Here is an 18,326-nt window from a genome sequence, read left to right on the forward strand (position 1 = left end):
GCCTGTCTCTTGTACAATAAGTCATGCCACTGAGAATACTTGCACAGTAAATGATTCTGCATTATAGATGGTATTATGTGCCTAAGTACCCATGAGCAGGTGTTAAAATTGGAAGCATGTGAAATATTCTGGTCTTTTTTTTTTTTTGAAGGAAATGAGAAGTTACCATTAGAAAATGATTTGAATAGAATGGGGATTAGTTTTCACAGCTTATTATATTTTTTGTTTGAGCCTATATTAAAAAAGTGAAATAGACAGGTGCTTGATTGAATCTCACCAGTCTCAGGATTTCCAAAATTATCCTCGTGATTGTGTTTTCTTCTTTAAACCACTATTATTCATTAGCAACCTTCAGTTTTAAATTTTAAAATATTACATTTCTTGATTTCCTGGTTTCTTGTATCACCAATTTACAGTTTCTGGCTGTTACTCCATTAAGATTTGTTTAGGGATCTAAGCCACTGCAATGAATGGAGCTGATCTCTTTTAGTGGGTGGCAAGCAAATCTTCCTTGTTACCTAATGAATAGTTCCATACATATTTGTGCAATAGGGTGGCTTCCAAATTGACCTTGTTTATAAACCTCATGTAACATTTGTCTGAGTTGTCTTCAGTGTGAATTATAATACTTGTAGAACCTTGTAGTGGATATAGATGCTGGGGGAAAATGGGTCTGGGCTAAAATTTTCAGGGAGGAGTGGCCAAAGAGAAGAGAAATCCCAGAATAGTGTGGCATTCAAAAGGAAGGGAAAATAATTTTAAAGTAGATATTATTGAGAACAGATGAATGTTTGAAAGTATGGCCATCTCTATGGGGATGGTGCCATGACTCACTTGGCTAATCCTCTGCCTGCAGCGCTGGCATCCCATATGGGCACCGGGCTCTAGACCAGGCTGCTCCTCTTCCAGTCCAGCTCTCTGCTGTGGCCCGGGAGTGCAGTGGAGGATGGCCCAAGTGCTTGGGCACCTGTACCCGCATGGGAGACCAGGAGGAAGCACCTGGCTCCTGGCTTCCAATTGGCGCAGCGCTGGCCCAGGGGCGAACCAGCAGAAGGAAGACCTTTCTGTCTCTCTCTCACTGGCTAACTCTATCTGTCAAATAAAAAAAATTAAAAAAAATATGGCCATCTCTAAAGAAAAATAGCATTTGAAGAAAAAATATTCTTAGTTTTCTTTGATGTGAAGATGTACTGTTAGGTTTATTGCTTGTTTATTATCCACTGCACTAGATCCAATCTAGTTTTTATTTTGTAAAAATCTTAGATGTTTAATCTTAGTTTCAAAATATTAGTCTGTCTATTAATGTGAAGATTTTGGTATTTTCTCATCAGGATGTACATTTATTTGGCTCTCAGTATTATTCAGATTTGCTAACATCCCTAAAAAGAGTTATAATATTTAGAATGTTCACAAACCTATTTCAAATTAAGAATAATCTTGTATTACTTTTATTTGTCATACTGCCTAATACCTGATAAATTCAATCACAATATGTTTTAAATTTTATTTTTCAAATGAAGTCATTTTTCAGCTAAAGGAAAGTTTTCACCCTACTCATACAAAATTCATTGTTGTCCAATTACTGTTATATACTTCTCATTAACTATTTAGTAAATGCATTCACATATTCCCAATAATGGTAATAAAATACCCCAGGGGAAATATGTTACTACTAAATATTGCTGTATTATAATGTCACAAAATAACACAAAAAGAAAACACTAATTTTCTTTTGAAAAATTAAATTAACCAAGAAATAATTTAAATTAATTAATGAATTTGCTGTAAAATCACATTAGAGTAAAATCACATTAGAGATATGACATAGAAATCAATTAATCCAGACAGTATTGATTTGAAAAAGGAACATATTTCAAGAACAATATATATTGCTAAATTGTTTTCCATATTTTAGTACATATAGGATACCAAAACTGAACTTGAAGATTCTTCTTAGCACAATTTGTATGACAGCAACTACATCCACATTTGTACTGCTGAAATGGTTCTACAGTTCCTTCGAGGAAGATGTATTTACCATCTACTGATATCTCAGCAGCTAAACCATATGAGTACATTCCAGACCAAATGGCACCCACTTATCATTCTCCCAATTTTTTTTTTCTTTTTCACATTTCAGGGACCTGACAACTGTACAAAGTGCTCTCATTTTAAGGATGGCCCAAACTGTGTGGAAAAATGTCCAGATGGCGTACAGGGGGCAAACAGTTTCATTTTCAAGTATGCTGATCAGGATCGGGAGTGCCACCCATGCCACCCCAACTGCACCCAAGGGTAAGTAAGCATCCTTGCTGGGCAAGGACTGAACCTTGTATGTATTGCTAGCCGATCCCTTAAATTTAGAATAGCCTCACAATATGTTGATTTTAGAGAATGGTTTAAAGAATAAAAACTGTATCTTCTGAAATAGTTGTGCTTGATATTTGCCTATAAGTGTTTTATTGACAGGTTCATGAAGCTGGTGTCAGATATACTTTGGATGCATTATGACAATTCTTACAAATGTTACTGTAACTACATGATAACAGAAATGATTGAAATCTTACTTTTGATATTTGTGTTTATTGAGTATTTCACAGAGGTGTTCTGCTTTCTTTGTTGTTACAGTTAGCTTAAAGTGAGGACATCTCTCTGATAAAATATATCGGATTACACCTTCAGCAAAATATGAACAAAGGTAGTAATGGCAGAAATAAAGGAGAACCTAGTGATATGCAGATTAAAAATAACAAATAGATTTTATGAAGATAATCTTATCACGGGTCCTCCTGTAACCACTGAATAATGAGCATATTCTACAGAAATAAAGAGGCAGGTGTTGTTGCACAGTGGATTCAGCTGCCGCGTGGAACACCTGCATCCCACATCTAAGTGCTGATTTGAGTCCAGGCTACTCCACACTTCCAATACAGCTTCCTGCTAATGTGCTTGGGAGGCAGCAGCTGATAATCCAAGTACCTGGGTTCCTCTTACCCATCTGGAAGACTCAGATGAAGTTCCTGGCTGCTCTCTTATGCCTGGTTCAGCTCTAGTTGCTGTGGCCATTTGGGGAGTGACACACCTGATGGGAGATCTGTCTTTCTCCATCTCTCTGTCACTTTACCTTTCAAAGAAATAAATCTTTAAAAAGAGAAAGGAGGAAAGCACTAACCTGAAAAAAATAGCATTACTCATTGAACAAATGCCAACACCTATTTCTTAAAACTATAGCAAATCTCTTTTTGTAAGGATTTTTCTTTTCTCCATGAGGTGAATAATTTTAGAATAAAGAGAAGTTTCTATACTCTATCTTCCTACTGCCCATAAAGCACTTTCTCCATTTTGAGTGCCCACAGGTATGTGTAAATCCACATAGAAACATACCCACTCTTAGAATCTTGGGTACTTTATCTAGCTTCTGTATGAGATTCCAGAGATTTTCTGCCAGATAAAAAGCTAGTTGTTAGGGAACATTGAAGCTGTTAACAAAGCAGCATCATTTTCTGCCAACAAAACATCAATTTTTATTTGCTATTACAGTTTTCAGCAGGTTAGAAACCAACTTAAGCCACTCTGGGAAGTGGCAGATTCTCAGAAAGTAACATGATATTTGTCATTCAAATTCATTTCAACATGGAAGAGCTCACTGCCATCTCATTGGTTTATACAGAAGTGCAAAGGTTGAGGATTTTTAAATACATAAACTCTTTGCTTCAAGGAAACTTGAAGTAATAAACTACTCTCCCTGTGAGTTTTTGGCACACTTAAGTTACGAATATTTCATGGAAAAACAACTGGTGCGGCTGGAGCAGAAGAAAGAGTCAGCAACAGAAAGAGAAAACTTTGCAAGCTAAAATCATCCACAAGAGGGTTTTATTGTTTTGCAGCTAAAATTAAACCAGTAAATTATTCAATATAATGTTGATGTCAACAGCTGTTGCCATTCAAAATGAGACCTTTTGCTGTTTTTGCAAATCTAATTACAATGAAGCCATTAGGGAAATGAAAGTGAGATCACAGAGCCATACTCAGGATGTGTGGCTGGTGTCTTCCCTTTAAATCATGATTATATAATAAAAGAAAACATATATAGCAGGGGAAGGAGAAGTAGGGGACAATGAAAAGAGATCAATGTGCTGTAGCAGCAACATTTGGATCTCAGCCAAAAGGGAGGATAAAGGAGTTTTAGGGAACAAATCTCACCAGGTCATTTGGGCACTGCCAAAAAAAAAAAAAAAAAAAAATAGCAGGAAGATGTCTTTATCAACTCATGTCTGCAGGTGAGAGAGAATTTGAATTTTGTACTCCTTGAAATCTCCCAAGATAAAAATATATTATCTACTGATCTATTCCTGAGGGATTTTTGATTTTTACTTTCCTTTTCCCAGTGGCCTCCATAGTGTCCCTATCCATTCACTTCATAAAAGTGCTGTGTTCCCAGGCCAGAAAGAACTGAGGAGTCTCCTGCGAGGAAATCATAAGCTCCCTAATCCCCACATGAACTGTTTTGCTGCACAGCCTTTGTGCTTTGGGATCCTGCACTGAAGCACGGATGTGCTCGGTGCAGTGAGTCCCTTCTTTTCAAACAGACCATTAGTGTGTTCTTTTCCTAGAAAAACCACAGATGCAGTAGGGATAATGAGATGAGGGACTATTTTTATTCCTAAACACATGTAATAACTGACCTCTCAGTATGTATGAACTCACCATGCTAGCTCCACTTTGGAAAATAGCTTTTCCTTTTATATATGCCAATATTATGTCAGATAATTCAGGAATTAAGTTAATGGAAATAGTCTTTTAAATTACATTTTTCAGATGGAAAATTCTTATTTAAATAACATTTAATGATTTTTGAAAATAAAATTATCTAGGTAATAACTTAAAAGTGTTTTTATGACTCAAAATGTACATTAAATATATTGGTTCTAATACATTATTTAGTTACTTTTAAAATTGGTTTTTCACTCAGCCTCTATCAAGAGATTCTTACGAATATCCCCAGAGGAGAAAGGACAAATATATTGTCTCATCTAATGTTGACCAGAGACTCTTATTTTAGCAGCCTTTTCTCATTTCATTCCTTCTCCAACTTTGCTGTGTTGGATGCCTGCTCAGCATCAGAGGCAGTGATAGGCAAGTTCAGAATTGAGCAAGGCACCACTGTTGACCTCCATGAACTCACAGTCCAGTGAATTTATGTTCTTCAATTTACACCTCTATTAGAGATCAGACCCTTCTCTGCTGGGCTTTAAGGCAATGGGCAAGAATTTAAAGCTGAGGGATGGTGTTCCTGTTTGAATTAGTAAGATAGGATTTTTAAAATAGGACTTGTAAACTAAATTTATTATTTAAAAAACTGACAGTAACATCATCACTTGGGTTCATGCTCATTTATTTTTTTGAATATTTATTAATCTTGAAAATCAAAGTTACAGGGAGAGAGGGAGGAAGGGAGGGAAGGAGAGAGAGAGAGATGGAGAGAGAGAGAATCTTCATCCGCTAGTTCACTCCCTAGATGGCTGCAATGGACCAGTGCTGGACCAGGCAGAACTCAGGAGCCAGGAACTGCATCAGGGTCTCCCACCTGGGTGGCAGGGGCTCAAACACTTGGGTCATTCTCTCCGGCTTTCCCTGGTGCACTAGCAGAGAGCTAATTAGGAAATGGAGTAACCAGGACACAAATTGGTATCCATATGGGATGCCAGCATTGCAGGTGGTGGTGGTTTTACCACTACTCCTCAACACCAGCCCCTGTTTGTTTTTAGAGAAAAGGAATGAGGTGGAGTCTATTGGGGCCAGTAGGGAGAAGACACAACTTTTTTAAAAATTTATTTATTTATTTATTTTGAGAGAGAGAGAGAGAGAGAGAGAGAGAGAGAGAAAGAAAGAGCCCACACTTTCATATACCGTTATAGTCGCCAAATTCCTGCAACCTCCAGGGCAGGGCCAGGGCAAAAGCTGGGAGCCAAGAACTCAGTCCACTTCTCCCATATGGAAGGCAGGGACTTAACCCATCACCACTGCCTCTCAGAGTCTGCATCAGCAGCAAGCTGGAGTTAGGTGATGGATCCAGGACTCAAACTCAGGCACACTGAAGTGGTTATGGATTCAGGACGTGAAGCCAGGCACACCGAAGGGAAACAAGGACATCGCAACAGGTGTTTTCACTGCTAAGCTAGTTGCCTGCACCCAATTTAGGTTTTGTTTCAAACCAAACCATGATATATTAGATGTGATTTGAAATGTTTATTTCATGAGAAGTATTTTTAAAACTCATTAATTTTTCTTAATATCACATTGTTTCATATTATTAAATTTCATCCAAATGTGTTAGTCTTTTCCTATCAATCTTTTAAAAAATTTTGTATTTATAGTGACAGAATTTACATTTATGGAAAGAAGGGCCGCTTATGGAATTGTTAAATCTATAATCTCAAGTTAAGTTTTTTTAATGCCTCCATTTTTATTTCAAAATTTGGAGATTTTGTCAAAATATCTAATGTATGTTGATTATACAATTTCATCAAGGCACTTATAAGTCACTACGTTAAACAACAAACAGTAAAGAGAAATCAATATTCAAAATTTCAGATATTGTTATGTAATATGTTAGACATGTAATGAGTTCTTCTTCTGATTTTTCTGTACACATTCTCTCTTTGAACACTAATTTATTCGATAATTGTAATTTTCCATAACCTGATTTATTACCTTTTGTGCAATTCTGATTGTTTAGATATTCTATTATTCTGTGGTCTTGCTGAATCTATATAAATTGCATATGCTAATTGTTGCTTATACATACAAAGTGCAGAGTAGAAATACAGTATGCATTGCTTAATATACAGTGCCTGTATTTAGAAAGGATGATGCCATTTCATTCATACCCTCCCTTTCATTTTTCTCTCATCCTCACCTTATAAATATGTGTAAGTCTCAAATATCCTGTTACCATCTCCTCAACAACCTTTCTTGGCCTTACACCCTGCTGCCTCAGGCCCTCCTCTCCTGCTCCACTTCAACTTTATTCTCAGTTGAGTTCTAGAGACCCTGAGGCACACAAGCGAAATCCTGTGGCAGTTCTTCCCTCACTAGGCCTCTATGCATTTCATGCTGATGATCACCTATTCTTTCTTTTTTTATTATTTTAATTTTTTTTTATTTTTTGACAGGCAGAGTTAGACAGTGAGAGAGAGAGACAGAGAGAAAGGTCTTCCTTCCATTGGTTCACCCCCCAAATGGCTGCTACAGCCGGCGCACTGCACCAATCCGAAGCCAGGAGCCAGGTGCTTCCTCCTGGTCTCCCATGCGGTTACAGGGCCCAAGCACTTGGGCCATCCTCCACTGCACTCCCGGACTACAGCAGAGAGCTGGACTGGAAGAGGAGCAACTGGGATCACCTATTCTTTCTAGAAGTGCTTTCCTCATTTGGCTTCCAGGACACAGCAGTTAATTGGTGTTCCTTAATTATATATCCTCATGCTTTTGAATGTCACTTTTTGTCATATGCTATGGGATTCCCTTGGATTTCAGTCACCAGCCTCTGTTTATATCACTTTATATAGTCTTCTTCAGCCATCTATCAGCACTTACATTATTTCAGACTTCTGTATGCTACTTCAAACCAGATCATTATACTCCTGCCTTCTCTTGGAACTCCCTTAGCTGCCGACTCATCTTTTCAATTGCTGAGCAATATTATTGAACCCTGGATACACGCAAGTGAAGTTATCAAGCCTTCTGATCACATTTAAGGAAACATGCTCTGCCTCTTGAATTCTCTCACTGATAACTCCACCATTCTCAAAGCTGGAAATATGTCAACCTTAACCCCTTTAATCTTTCACCTCCCATTAAATTGCCATTAATTTCTCTTTTATCCCCATACCTTTCAACACATATCTTGTATCTGTCCACTCTGCCTCTGTCTCAGTTACTATTTCATTAGCTTTGCACAGTCATCTCTATCACAGATCACAAGAGTCTCTGTGCCACAGAAACCTACCTGGCTTCCAGCTGCCTAACCTCCACAGGGCAAAGAGATCTATTTAAAATGCAAATCTACCAATTTCACTACTCCCTTAACCTCCTATAGTAGTGTTTCATTTAGTTTGTTATTAAATAAGTAGTCTTCAAAGTCCAACTCCCCTTAACACTCAAGCTCAACTCCCCTTAACACTCAAGCTCCTTCTTTTTCCTTCCCCTGTTGCTTCATATCTTTCTAACTCTTCAGATTTGTTTTGTTTTCAGTTGTTATATCCATTATGTATGTCTCCAGATCTATGCTTTTGTTTCTGCTGTTTTTTTACCCATTACAAACCAACTCTCACATCCCTAACATGTGATTTTCCTGCTCCTCCAAGAGGATTTCTGTGACCCCAGGGCTTCAGTGAGGTGTGCCTCCTTCACACCCCTCCTAGACCACTTGTTCATGTCTCTTATTCCATTTTTCACATTATGTAATACACATCTGTTTATGCATCTGGCTCCTTTATTAAATTGTGAGCTCATTGAGAATGGAAGTGTCTAATTCATTTTTTTTCTCTTAGCAGCTCCTAGAACAGTAGGATCACTTGTAGTCATGTAGCACAGGATTTCTTGAATGGGTGAAAATCTTTCATTACTCACACTTTCCCCTCAAGTTGAATTTCACTTTCAAATATTTTTATCTTTCAAGGGTTATTATAATGATTGCTAACTAACCATAGCTTTTCAGATTATCACTTGGAAATAGAATGTAGACTATTAATTTTACAAAATGGTAATACATAATCAAAATGCATTTTGAAGAAGAGATATAAAAAGAACTCAGAAAAAGCTAAGTTATTCAGAATAGAATCAAAAGAAAACCATGTAAGACAATTTAGAAGCTTTTTAGGGGTTAGTTTTCCATTTTTAAAAATGGTTTTGATTATGGATTATGCATAATACCAAGTGCTATATCCTGTATTTCCTATTTGCTTTTTTTAAAAAGATGTTTTCTATTTATTATGTTGCTCAAAAAGAATCCTCAAAATTAAAGCAAAAATAAACTAATTTTCCAGCTAATAGGAACTGTTATATTAGATATTGATGAAACAAAGTGACTTAATTATTATTAATTAGATATATATTTAGATCAATTAAATTAGTTAAGAGTTTTTTTTTTTTCCACTCAATTATTGTTTAAAGCAATTGTCTGTGTTCCCACCAAACTAGGTTAAACTTCTTATTTGGTGATGTATCAAGCCTTTTTACTGTAATGTAAATTTAGAAGATGTTATCTCAAATATAAAAGGAAGGAAGGAAGGAAGGAAGGAAGGAAGGAAGGAAGGAAGGGACGGAGGGAGGGAGGGAGGGAGGGAGGGAGGGAGGAAGAGGGAGGAGACCTGGAAGGGTGGAAGCAATGGAGGGGTGGGAGGGACAAAGGAAAGGAAGAAGGAAATCCCATCATATTCTCAAAATTTTACCTATAAACTATATTGAATCTGTTAAAAACTAATTAAAAATTAGAATTAGAAACATTTAAAAATGGTAAAAATGTCTAAAATAAATTGGATAGTCTAGCGTTCTTATCTGAACACCTTTTATATTGTTATATAGTGGTATTAACTTCAACTTCATTTTCATTTTTGAAAATTGAGAGTTTAAAAACATATAAAATCTTTATAACCAGTCATACTAGGAAGTTCTATAAATCATAGTTGTAGGAAGAATCTTGAAAATGCCCTGGAGTTGGATATCTCTGATGGGAGAAAAGCAAAATACAATTCAAGGATACTGGAAGATGGATGAAATAATATTTCTATAATTATTTAAAATGAAATCCTAGGGACTATATGTTAGAATTCTGTATACTTATATAAATCTCAATGGATTCTTTAGTTACCTGGATCTGGAGGTTTTCATTCACTTACAGAGAATTTACTTGTTCTTTTTTGAGTTTAATATTATGGCAGTTTAAACCCTCTTTTGTTTGACTGTTATGGCACTGCTATTTTCAAAGAGAACATTAAGATAAACTGCAGTATGGTAAAACCAGTTAATTTGCTTTTGAAATAAATTCATGTTTAAAGATAAGTATGTATTAGAGACAGTTGCAACCAAGGACCAGAATAATCTGATTATGTAAAGTATCCATGAGAATAGCACTAAAGCATGTTAACTCATTTTCTGCCAAACTCAATCTTCAATGAGCATTAAATATAAGGTTAGTATACTATATTCAATTGCTCAGATTTCTTTTTTATTGATTTTAGTCTTTACTTAATAATAAGGTCTTTTAAGAGAAATTATATATATATGAAAATAATTATAACTACTAAAGTATCAAATTATTCATCAAGATAGAATTATGAATGGGGAAAAGGAATTAAAACTCTAGAAATTAGCTGTGTGCATTTGGAACTTATCCACAGTAGCAGGTTAAAATTTCCTTCACTGTGACACGTTTCTTTGCAAGTCATTTCTATGTGTAACCAACCAATAACATTTTTGCTGGTTTTTTATTCATAGTTTTTCAAAAATTGCCTAATAAGTATAAAATTATCTAGCAATTTGATGGTTATTTATTGTACTTCTTTGAAAAGTGATTAATTTTTATTTCCTTGTATTTGTTTAAAATTTGCATCTTCTGCAGGTGCATAGGCTCAAGTATTGAAGACTGCATCGGCCTCATGGATAGGTACTTGGTGTGCTTGCTTCCCATGTACTTCCTCCAAGGCTCCATGTGTGAGCACTGGTGCATGTGTGTGCATGTCACTGTGAATGGAGAATGATGTTTTCTGTTCTGTAATTGCCTGCAGGTGTAACGGTCCCACTAGTCATGACTGCATTTACTACCCATGGACGGGCCATTCCACTTTACCACAACATGCTAGGTAACATCTACCATGTTTCCATTTTGTCACTCAAATCCTTTCCCAATTATCATGAACAAAAAGTACTAACCAAATAAATTAAATTTGTAATTGTTAAGAGTTATTAAAGAATCAAAAAGTACTTTTCTCCTTCACTTATTATGATTCGAGAATTCTAACTAGTAATGTCACTGATTTTTAATTTTACACAGATTAAAGAATTATTAATCTAAATTATTAATTATTTTATACAGTTTAAAGGTACTATTAGAATTTACTAGGATATTATTACTCTTAATTCTGTAGATGATTGAAAAACTATTTTAAGAGGAGGGATTGGCAGGAGTTGATCTATGCTTATATGGTGTTTACTACTTAATTTGATTTCAAGTTCTGAATTTTTCCATTATTTTTAATTGATTGGTACATCTCTAGGTACCAGAATTACCATAGACCAAAGGCAATATAGAAACTGTTTTATACAGGTAGAAGTATTGGAATTAAAAAACAAATCGTATGACCCATGTTCACACAAAAACCCATCCGCAAATGTGTGTAGTTTATTCATGATCACCTCAAACTGGAAAGACCTTGAATGCTGTTCATTTTTTGTATACCTATACATTGTAACACTACTGAGCAATAAAAAAAAAAAAAAAGATTGTTCACACACCCAACATGGATGGATCTGAAGTGCAGTATGCTTAACAAAAGAAGCCAGACTACAAATACTACACCCTGTATGATTCCATGTGGCTTTCTGGAAAAGGCAAAACTACACGGGCAGAAAATGCATCAGTTTTCTCAGGGGTTGGAGGGAGGGGGATGAGGCTGACTGCAGAACAGGAGGGAATTTATGGGGAAAAGGGAGCTGTTCATTTTGCTTGTGGTGGTGGTTGCACAAATGTATGTGTTTGTCAAAAATTATATAACGTCATCTCATTGTACATAAAAATATGTAAAGGGTGAATTTTACTATATATAAATCATGCCTCAACAAACATGACTTTTAAAATATATCGTAAACATCTCATAACATTTCTAAAGAGGAAAATGTTACCTTTACAATCTTATGTAGAAATAATGTTAGCTTTATTTATGAGCAAATGGAATGCATGTTTTTGGAAGAAGAAAATAGTGATAAACTACAATTAGCAAAGTGAGAATTTGGGGTGAAATACTGCCTGTTAAATTTTCACCATAATTATAAAATTGCATTGAAGCACAACATAAATCATGTGCGTGTAAAGCTCAGTGGATTTCCAAAAAGGAAACATTTGTGTAACCATTAGTCAGACCAAGAAGAGGAATAGTAAAACCCAGAAACCTCCATGTACCCCATTCCAAGAGTAGCTACTCTCCTGATTCTGACACTGTAAATTACTGTATTTATTTCACCTTATATAAACTTACTCATAAAAGCTGTACTCTATGATTCTGGCTTATTTTGCTAAGTATCTAACAAGATTCATCCATGTCACTGACGTGAGCCATGGTGTTTTTCATTCATATGGTATTATCTTTAAATCTTTTAAAAATGACCAGAGAAATGATAGATTAAAACAAGGTAAACAGAGAAATTAAATCCTAAAACAAAAGTAAGTACAAGAATGAAATGGTTTCTAAAACAGTGGCACTTTGACACTTGGGCACAATGAAGACTGGTTAGTCTGTTTAGAACAGGTAAAAATGTTTAAAAAAATGAAGAGATGAAGGGATAGAATAAGGGAGGGGAAGAGAGAAAGAACGAGGTGATGAGAGAGCCTAAAATCTGAAGTATATTTTTGCAAGCCAAGGTTTATCTTAGATGTCTCCGATATTCATGAAATAAGCTTTCCTCATCAAACCACTGATTGTCACTGTACTTTCACCTTAAAAAGTTTTTTTCACATTTGTTTTGATGATTTCCTCATAATTATTCCATTAGACTCGCTAGGAGTAAAGTAGTGTGATGGTTAAGTGTACTATCTTTGGAATGAGATTTTTTGAATTTACAGCTGGACTCTTCATTTTCAGATTTATTATCCTGGATAAGTTCCTTAAAGTATCGGAATCCCACTTTCTCCATGTATAAAATGAGAAAATTAATACAGTTCATAAGTTGATTGAGATTTTTTTTTTTTTTTTTGGACAGGCAGAGTGGACAGTGAGAGAGAGAGACAGAGAGAAAGGTCTTCCTTTGCCGTTGGTTCACCCTCCAATGGCCGCCGTGGCCGGCGCACAGCGCTGATCCAATGGCAGGAGCCAGGTACTTATCCTGGTCTCCCATGGGGTGCAGGGCCCAAGCACTTGGGCCATCCTCCACTGCACTCCCTGGCCACAGCAGAGAGCTGGCCTGGAAGAGGGGCAACTGGGACAGAATCCGGAGCCCTGACCAGGACTAGAACCTGGTGTGCCGGCGCCGCAAGGCGGAGGATTAGCCTAGTGAGCCGTGGCGCCGATTGAGAAGATTTAATGTGTTATTAGATAGTGCCAGACTTATAGAAATCATTCAATAAATGTTGTCATATGTACATTGTTATGTATGTGTGTATATATAGTTATATTGATACATATGATATATTTATATGATATTTATAGATCATCTATATCTATATGATTCTCAAACCTCGAGAAGGGGAGAACCTGCCTTGTAGAGGGATAAGAGAGTCTGGGAGTCACTGAGGGAGCTTTGATGGATATGGATGACTCTGCCCCTTATAATGGGCTCATTAAAGGAAAGGAGGGCATTTCTCCCTCTATACTAGTGAGTCCTGATCATAAGGAGAGTCCCTACTACTGATGACAGTAGGTCCTAGGACAGTATACAGAAGCAGAGAAAAGTTTAACATAGTGATCTGTTGTGTTATGTAATGCTCATAAATGAAGTTATAGAACTCTGTTATTATAGACTGAATGTTTTCAAACTTTAAACAAAAGTAGTATTGGAATTCTCCATCTTGTTGCCTGCCTTTGCAGGCTGTACCATGTAATGTCAGATTACACACCTAATTAAGATGAGCTTTGCTATATGTAGGTAACCATGGCCAATAATGATGTGTAAATAAGACTGTCTAACCTGTAATTCCTAAGAAAACATACTTGTAGACCATTCCATAAAAAAAGAGAAGGAATTATTGAATGTAATCCCGAGCTCAAATACTGGCACTAGCATGTTTCTCATCTGGAAAAAGGAGAGGTTTGTTTTTTCCTTTTTTATTTATATAAAGGGAATAAATTCCATGTGTTTCATATATACAGGGTTTTTTTTTTTAAGATTTACTTATTTATTTTAAAGAGTTATACAGAGAGATAAGGAGAGGCAGAGAGAGAGAGAGAGAGAGGGAGGTCTTACATCCACTGGTTCACTCCCAAGTTGGCCACAATGGCCAGAGCTGCGAAGATCCATAGCCAGAGGCGCTTCTTCTGTGTCTCCCACACAGGTGCAGGGGCCCAAGGACTTGGGCCATCCTCTATTGCTTTCCCAGGCCATAGCAGAGAACTGGATTGGAAGTAGAGCACCCGGGATTCGAAATGGCACCCATATGGAATGCCAGCACAGGAGGCGGCAGCTTTACTGGCTATGCCAAAGCGCCAGCCTCTCATATATAGTTTTAAAAACATAATGATATTTCCCACCCAAACCTCTTTCGTTCCTCACCTCTCTCCTCCATTCTTCTTCCTTTCTTATTTTTCTTTTAAATTTTACAATGACATACTTTCAATTTTCTTTATAATTGCAAGCTTAACCCTCTATTATATAAAGAATTCAACAAGTAGTAATCAGAATGGGAATTCTTTTATGTCCTAAATTTGATGTGGAGATTAAATGAGATAATGCGCAGGAGCCATCATACATGTTCAGTGTGGTGATTACTGTTCTTTTTGAAATACTGACATAAAAGTCTCTCTTACAATATCATGAAATTGTGCTCCATTATACTTTACATGCCACAGGATCATTAATCAAATAGGTTAGTAACTACAGGACTAACATCAAAGTTTCTCAGTTTTGAAGCATCTGAATTGTGTATCAAATATCTAAGTGAAATGATTTTAAAGAATGGATGGCAGATAGCTAATTGTTCCTTTTTGGAAACTCCGGATTCTTTTTTCTTTTTTTTTTTCTTTCTCTCTCTCTCTCTCTCTCTCTCTTTTTTTTTTTTTTTTTTTTTTTTACAGGCAGAGTGGACAGTGAGTGAGAGAGACAGAGAGAGAGAAAGGTCTTCCTTTGCCTTTGGTTCACCCTCCAATGGCCACCGCAGCCGGCGCACAGCGCTGATCTGAAGGCAGGAGCCAGGTACTTATCCTGGTCTCCCATGGGGTGCAGGGCCCAAGCACTTGGGCCATCCTCCACTGCACTCCCTGGCCACAGCAGAGAGCTGGCCTGGAAGAGGGGCAACCGGGACAGAATCCGGTGCCCCGACCTGGACTAGAACCCGGTGTGCCAGCGCTGCAAGGCGGAGGATTAGCCTAGTGAGCTGCGGCGCCAGCCCAGATTCTTTAATTAATATCTGTTTTGAAGTTTGAAGCAACGTGATTCTATTCTTCAGTTGTTTTGATTTGCTAAAATTCATTGATTTGTCAGGTTCTGTGTGTAAGATAATTTAGAATTTACATGAAGGATTTTGCTTGGCTGTTCTGGAAAAGTGTATGGTTCATTTTGACACAGGCTGGATGACAAGTAAAACTATTAAGTATATCCTTTTCCACATCTTCAATATTGCATTAATACTTAATGTACATACACATTTCACTGAAAACAGAGGGCTAGTCTAAAAATATTTCAAGTCACTTTCCATTTGTAAATTCCATGATAGTTTTTAAGCATCTTTCTTGATTAATGGAAAAAAATTCTACATTAAAAAGGGAAAAGTCATGATTAAAATGATTGTTTTAAATTCTATAAAAAGTGTTTTAACTGGGAAATGATCCAAATGCTTAGTGTTCTTTTAGTCAGAGAAAATTACATTGAGCATGTCAATGTGGCCATATCAAAATATTTAGAGTTCCTATTCCCTACTGCCCCATTATGCTGTATTCTGTTTCCTAAACCAGCGGGGAAAAAAGATTGAAAATTTAAATGAAAACAGGTGAAATGTTTCCAATCTTGATCGACTTTCATTTTCTAAGCAGTGTTATTCTTTCCCAAGCCTGCAATTTGTGAATTGGTTTTCCACACTTCATTTACCTTACAGGCTGCCACTGGAATTTCTTTCAGGAAGATTGGATAAGATAGAATAGATTTTTTAAAAAAAACTTTTAGTCTCCTAGAATATTCTACTTATAATGGAAGTAATACCTGATATTTTAGAACCTCTCCCTACTTTTCCTATTCTTATCTGAATTAAATTCTTTAAAAATAGCAGTTACTATTGATGGTTATCCTTTTCCCTCAAAAATCCTATGAAGAAATATGTTCAGCAAGTTTTTTATTAGATTTTTTTATGATATTTATCTTAGCTTACATATACTCTTTTCATAACAACTCTGACATAACAAAATGTAAAATTCTGTTCTATTTTAGATTTTTTTTGTCAAAAATGTATCAAACATTTTAAGGTCTTAGTCACTTATTCCAGAAGGGCCTCAATTTGTTAATTTCAATAGGCAAAGCATCTATTGGCAAAGCACTTATTTGAGGCTGGCGCCGTGGCTCACTTGGCTAATCCTCCGCCTGCGGCGCTGGCACCCAGGTTCTAGTCCCAGTTGGGGCACCGAGTACTAGTTCTAGTTGCTCCTCTTCCAGTCCAACTCCTTGCTGTGGCCCGGGAGGGCAGTGGAGGATGGCCCAAGTGCTTGGGACCCTGCATCCGCATGGGAGACCAGGAGGAAGCACCTGGCTCCTGGCTTTGGATCGGTGCAGCGCCGGCTGTAGTGGCCATTAGGGGAATGAGACAATGGAAGAAGACCTTTCTCTCTGTCTCTCTCTCACTGTCTATAAAACTTTCTCTCTGTCTCTCTCTCACTGTCTAACTTTGCCTGTCAAAACAAACAAAAAAAAAAAAACACTTATTTATGTTAGTTAAAAATAAAATCGGTAAACTAACAATTCTTTTTGGATTTGTGTGAGAGATTTTTATAACCTCAAAATATCTGTACACTTTATGTAATTATTTGTTCCAATTCAATTATTCAAGGTGCTTCACAATATAAAATAAAGTAATTGATCTCACTTTAATTCATTCTCATATGGGCTGTTTGAAATATTTCCTATTCTTGTCACATTGCAATGCCTGTGTCTTAACTTTTACTTTACGGTGTACTGGTTATTACCTAAGAGGTCACATAACAGTTTATCCTTTAGCAGTGTGACCCGTGTGTGATATATGAGAAAGACGATATCTTGGCACCACTTTCACAAATGGCCCCGTTTTTTTCTGTGTTTGTTTTGCCCCTGAGGAACTTAGTTCATAAGTTATGTCCCACTCAAATGGACAGAACTGCCCATGGATAGTTACCTTAGATGAGTGGCAGCTGCATTATGATCCATAAGTCCAATAAATAAAAGTACACAGCCCTTTTATTATAAGTCTCTCCACAGTCCACTGCATCCTGTATATTAAGTTTACTTTTGAAGAGTGCAAAGAGATGAAAAAGAATGGGTGAATTTCTTCTTTTTCCTCATGATTTTCGTCCCACACTTCCGAGCATCCACAAAATACCAAAGCTATCAGAGGATAATGAGGGGAGCACAGAGCATCCTCCCGTGGTTGTTAATCACTGATCAGAGTTAAAGAAAAGGATCTAGTATTACAAGGTTGCATAGGTGGCTTTTACATTGATACCCACACGCTGGGACATTATTAGCCAAACTTTAAGAGTTCTAGAGATATTCATATTGTAGCAAATTAAAAATCCACACTTATGAGTGGAAGTCAAAGAGGGTTTTTAAAAATGTTCATTTATGGGGCCCGCATTTGTGTGCCAGTTCAAGTCCCGGCTCTTCCACTTCCCATTTAACTCCCCGTTAATGTGCCTGGTGAAGCAGCAGAAGATGGCCTGAGTGCAGCCACATGGGAGACTTGGATGAAGTTCCTGACTCCAGGCTTCGTCTTGGCCCAGCACCAGCCGTTGTGGCCATTTGGGGAGTGAATCAGCAGATGGAAGACCTCTCTCTGTCTCTCCCTCTCTCTCTGTAACTCTTTCAAATAAATGATTTTTTTTTTTAAAAAGATAATTTATTTTAATCTATTTGAAAGAAAGAGAAGTGCTGGGGTTGGGGGAAGAGAGAGAGAGAGAGAGAGAGAGAGAGAGAGACTATCATTCAAGCACTGATTCACTCCCCCAGTGTTGGAAACAACCAGAGCTGGGCCAGGTTGAAACCAGGCACCTGGAATTCCGTCAGGATCTCCCGTGTTTGTTTCAACATCTCCCTCTGCCTCCCAGGATGCATTAACAGGAAGTGAGGTTGGAAGTAGAGGAGCCAGGCTTTTTAAGAGCATTGACTTTAGGTCTGTAACAAGGTCTAAAGACAGCATTTTTAAATGGGAAAGATGTTGATTA

General features: G+C 36.9%; 1 protein-coding gene across 4 annotated transcripts in view; it reads left to right on the forward strand.

Annotated features, from left to right (window-relative positions):
* The window catches only part of ERBB4 (erb-b2 receptor tyrosine kinase 4), a 1,252,881-nt gene that overhangs the window by 959,747 nt on the left and 274,808 nt on the right, over positions 1–18,326 (forward strand). For 2 of the 4 annotated variants that reach the window (XM_017343079.4, XM_051849159.3), the window contains exons 15-16: positions 2,141–2,295; positions 10,622–10,666. In XM_017343079.4, coding sequence (XP_017198568.1) covers positions 2,141–2,295; positions 10,622–10,666 — 200 coding nt within the window. Of the gene's footprint in view, positions 1–2,140; positions 2,296–10,621; positions 10,667–10,787; positions 10,863–18,326 lie in introns of all 4 variants that reach the window. The other 2 variants (XM_008259104.5, XM_017343080.4) reach the window with 1 other exon arrangement.

The sequence above is a fragment of the Oryctolagus cuniculus genome, chromosome 3 (genome assembly GCF_051225735.1).
Source record: "Oryctolagus cuniculus isolate XC-2025 breed Fujian yellow rabbit chromosome 3, ASM5122573v1, whole genome shotgun sequence".
NCBI lineage: Eukaryota > Metazoa > Chordata > Mammalia > Lagomorpha > Leporidae > Oryctolagus > Oryctolagus cuniculus.